General features: G+C 37.8%; 1 protein-coding gene across 2 annotated transcripts in view; it reads left to right on the forward strand.

The window, feature by feature from the left end:
* nptx2a (neuronal pentraxin 2a) overlaps window positions 1–4,788 on the forward strand; it is an 18,930-nt gene that overhangs the window by 2,676 nt on the left and 11,466 nt on the right. Inside the window, exon 2 of one of the 2 annotated variants that reach the window (XM_014014903.1) lies at window positions 2,020–2,269. In XM_014014903.1, coding sequence (XP_013870357.1) covers window positions 2,020–2,269 — 250 coding nt within the window. The remainder of the gene's footprint in view (window positions 1–2,019; window positions 2,270–4,788) is intronic. The other variant, XM_014014904.1, reaches the window with a different exon arrangement.

Consider the following 4,788-nt stretch of genomic DNA (forward strand, 5'->3'; position numbering starts at 1 on the left):
ATATAAAGTCCTCAAATAAAATATGGCAAACTGCTGATACATAAATTATGACGAGTGTCACACAGGGGAATCTGGAGATCAGAGGTTATGAAGACAAATCTGATGGTTCTGCCTTTATGGGAGAGGAGCTGCCAAAAAAGAAAAAGTCTTGTCAAAGGTGTAACCGTGATCGTGGTGCAGGGATTTGCAGCACCTCCTTGAATAATTTATGATATGTGTTCCAGATCCTCTTTTATTTTGCAGTCATGCAGCTAATTATTCATAGCAGACGATTAGACGAATCTCCCAAGATGCAATAGAGCACACAAATGTTTCCGATTGAATCAAACACGTGGGGCTTCAGTCGTCCATATTGATCACATGAGGCTTCCTTTTGTTATTAAATTCATGAGGCTCCGAGATCAGGCATCGATAAGAGTTCATTAGGTGTCTACGGGCTGATTTAAATCCTGACCTCAAAGCTTTTTCTTTTTTTTATCATCAGGCAGCCCTGACCAAAAGGCTCCATTGATTTTCAATTCAAGGATATTTGATGTAAAATCTGCTGCTCAGTTGTTCTGTCTGTTCTTCCTGTTATTGGAAATTTAATACCCTGATTAAACCAAGGATGTGCTGTGAGTGAGGAGGAATGTGAGGTTGAATTTTAAACAAAAATATATTGATTGGAAAACAATTTCTTTCCAATTTTTTTATTTATTTATTTATTTATTTTTTGGATGTGGCTGCTGTGGAAACATTGGTAATAAATAATATCTTACCTGTTGTAGATAACATTTTGAACAATCTCACTCTGGAGAAATAATGTAATGCTGACTGAGTTAGCTTGTGTTTTAGGACAGAAACTATACATTAAGATCAGCTTCACTGTGGCGGCCATCTTGATTGTGGCTGATTCCAAAAGTTATTCAGTTATAAATTGTGTATTGGCAATACTTTAGTGATTTGATGCGTAAGAAGACATAGGGGTCAGGATAGGTTATATTGCAGTGCTGTAAGCCAGAAGTTCTCAAACTAGGGTCCCAGGACCCCCAGGGGTCCACGAGCCAAGTTTTGGGGGTCCTCAAATAGTTTCAATAAATTGTTAATTTGTTTTTATTTTGAAAAATGCATATGAGAAATAATGCACTAATGAAACAAACATACTAAACCCAACAAAAAATAATATTCCCATGGTATTTAGGGGTCAAAATAACAGTAAATTATTTTGCATTTCTAAATGAATGATTGCATCACACCTGGGGTTTATGAAGGGGTCCCTGGGTATTTTTGACCTTTGTAAGGGGTCCCCATCCCAAAATGTTTGAGGAGCCCTGCTGTAAGCAAGATTATTTTTTTGCAATCAGTAAAACACTGAACAAAAATGGAAACTGCATTTGTATTTCACATTTGCTTTACAACATCCACCCATTATGCCTTAGTTAAAAATCAATGCTGTGCTTTTAAGAATGGATACAATATTAGGAAATAAAACATTATGTATATCAGTGTATTGATGTTTCCTTACATGCCTATTCAGCAGTAATTACTTTATGCAAATTTGATTCAAATCAAGTGCTCATGAGATACTTTGCTAACAGACACAGGGATCTACAAAACGTTATTACCCTACTTTCAGCAGTGGTCAATACAAATGGATAAAGTTTGTTTTTGTCCCAGTGTTAGATTATCAAAGTTGCCAGGGCAACAGTTGAACTGGAGGACAAATTTCCTTGTATCGATGTAGCAGTCACCAGCGTGGGCACCATTTCTAAAAAGCATCTGTCATCATGCCTGGTGTCAGCTCTGGGTGATGTCTACCTTTAAGACCCGGCACAGCCACGGGTGCATGGCAGGTCGCCAGTCAACGTCTGCCACGAGAACATGCTGTCTTCGTTCAGACGCTGCTGCTTGTTTCCCAAACAGATCTGCTAAAATGATACCAGGGCAGGAGAAACTCAGTTTGACTTCTGTCCTCATGTGTGAGTCTGCCTCGAACACGTCCAGCACTTTCTCTGACCTGTCTGTTCTCTTGCCTTCCAGCAGCAGAGTCTGCGTCTCCCCGGCAGCACCAACGTGTCAGCAGGAGGAGTCTCGGCCCTGACTCCCCTGCCACCGGAGCTCCGCGAGCTGCTGCGGCAGCGTTTGGGGGCGCTTGAAACGCAGCTCCTCCGGAAGGTGGCTGAGCTGGAGGAGGAGAAGAGCCAGCTCTACAACGAGACGGCGGCCCACCGCCAACGCACCGAGAGCGCTCTCAATTCCCTCATGGAGAGGATCACGGAGCTGGAGAAAAGTAAGCTCCTTTTGTGTTTGGGTGCTGCGGAAGATTCTTCAAATTTTAATGCCAAATGTTCCTTCTGAGTTCTGCTTGCTTGATTTAGTGTGAACTAGAGCAAGTGCAATTTCACATACAGAGTTAATTCTAATGTAGTACTTGGCTGAAACTTACTGGAGAAGCTGAAACTAAGTTGTTCAAACTAAACAAAAGCAAAACTTTAGCTAAAGCCAAGAGTGGCTCAAGGTTGAATGTAGCAAAATGTTAGTTAAATATAGTGAAACATTTGCAGCAAAAGGCTAGAGAAAAGTAGCAAAATTCTACTTAAAGTCTAAGGAAGCAAAATAACTCACTAAAAGCTAAAGTACCACAAGGCTAACTAAATGTTAAAAGTATCAAAAGGTAATCCAGAAACTCAAAATAACAAAATGCTAACTAAAAGTTAAAAGTAGCAACATTTTTCTTAAAAGCTAAAAGTATCAAAGGTGCATTTAAAAGTTAAAAGTACCAAAATGCTAAATAAAAGCTAAGTAGCAACATGCTTGTTAAAAGCTAAAAAAGAGAAATGGTTAACTAAAAGTATCAAGATGGCATTTAGAAGCTAAAAGTAATAAAATGCTAACTAAAACCTAACAAAAGGCTAATCCATCCATCCATCCATTTTCTGTACACGCTTCTTCCTTTTCAGGGTCGCGTGGGTCACTGGTGCCCATATCCAGCAGTCACAGTGCTAATTAAAGGCTAATTATAGCAAAAAGCTACCTGTAATTGTTTAAATGCCAGTAAGACGCTCTTGTAGAAAAATGCTGACTAAAAACTAAAGGCATTTAAAGACTGGATAAAGGTAGCACAACTGCAGCCAAAAGCTAAAAGTAACAAAATATACTAGCTAAATTCTAAAAAAAGCAAAACATTGGATAAATGTAGCAAATTACTAGTTAAAGACTAAATGTAGCAAGAATCTAGCTATAATTATTTGAATGCCAGCTATGCTTTAGCAGGAAAAGGCTGGCTAATAGCTAATAGCTAATAGTAGCAAAATGCTAGCTAAAAGTGGCAACCATCAAGTCCTAGCACCCATCCCTAGAATGAGCTGAATTTTTAGATGTAATCATGGTGAAGATAGTTCCAATTATGTAAATATGTTGCAGTAAAACATACAGGAAAATTAAAAACCAGGTTTAAAATGGGATTTTTTGATCAGGTTCAGCTAAAAGAAAAAAACTAACAAATCAACAATAACTGCTTTTTTTTTTCCTTAGCCACTCTCAGATCTTAAAACTAAGCTCCTGGTCTTAAAACTAATGCTCAGACAGCAACACTGAATGCCTAATTAGTTTAAGAAATATTCAAGAGATGTCCACACTCTGAGGCTTTGCTTTGATGGTAGCTGTCAAAATAAGACATAATATCTCTACCCGAAGGAAACACACTTAGTGGATCTTATTTCACCACTCAGTGGACGTTTCCTGGGTTAGCAAACACATAAAGTTAGTTTTGGTTATTCAGCTCAAAACTAATTCTACACAACCATGCTTTACTGCAAAAACCATAAAAAAATCATAAAACAAATAGCCTGTTTGAAAATCTTATTTAGTTCAGTTTATTTCAAATCAGCACCTGAGAGTTTCTACAATGAGTTTGGAAGCACAATTATTTTGTCAGCTGGAAATGTGAGGATTTATTTATTAATTTATTCTTTACAGAAGATGGGGCTGCGGTGAGTTTGTAACTCAGTTTCCTGTTTTTGTTGGATTTGCGGTGAAATATGCAGCAACAGATCATGTTCTGTAAGATGGAAAATGACTTCTCAGGGAGCAGTATCTTTAAAAGTAGTAGATCAGTTGTAAAGACGTCCACTCTCTGAAAGTTCCCTGAAAATCCATTGGTTCACGAGATATTTTGCTAACAGAGTTGGCTCCAATAGTTAAAAGCAAAGTTGTAAAAACAAACCTATTATTTCTAAGTACTAAGATTTACCATTTAACATAAATAAGAATCTAAATGTTATGTTAAATGTTAGATGGACAGATTTGGCCTTTTAGTGAAGTCAAAAGGTAAATGTGGAAAAAAAATTGACATGTGCACTTTGGCTTGAATATTTTATTTTAATTTTTGAAACATAATTAATGTTGTTTGAACCAGAAAGTTCAGTTTTTAGTTTTATGATTATTAAATGTTTTCTCCAAACCCTTTTCGACTCAGCATCTGATCCTAATCCAACTGCAGACAGAAACCAATGTTCTTTTCAATGAAAACTAGAAGCACTCCAAGAGCACAAACCTCTGCCAAGGCCAATTTCCCCTATCCTGCAATAGTGAGGAATCGTTCAAAAAAATTCCTGGATCCAGATCGTGATTCGGATCTTTGCCAAAATGTAACGGTGTGCTCCTTTACACCCACCTATGGTAAACATTTCATGAAAATATGTCCATAATTTGTTGAGTAATTTTGTCAACAGACAGACAGACAGACAGACAGACAGACAGACAGACAGACAGACAGACAGACAGACAGACAGACAGACAGACAGACAG

Source organism: Austrofundulus limnaeus, unplaced genomic scaffold (assembly GCF_001266775.1).
Source record: "Austrofundulus limnaeus strain Quisiro unplaced genomic scaffold, Austrofundulus_limnaeus-1.0 Scaffold120, whole genome shotgun sequence".
NCBI classification, from domain to species: domain Eukaryota; kingdom Metazoa; phylum Chordata; class Actinopteri; order Cyprinodontiformes; family Rivulidae; genus Austrofundulus; species Austrofundulus limnaeus.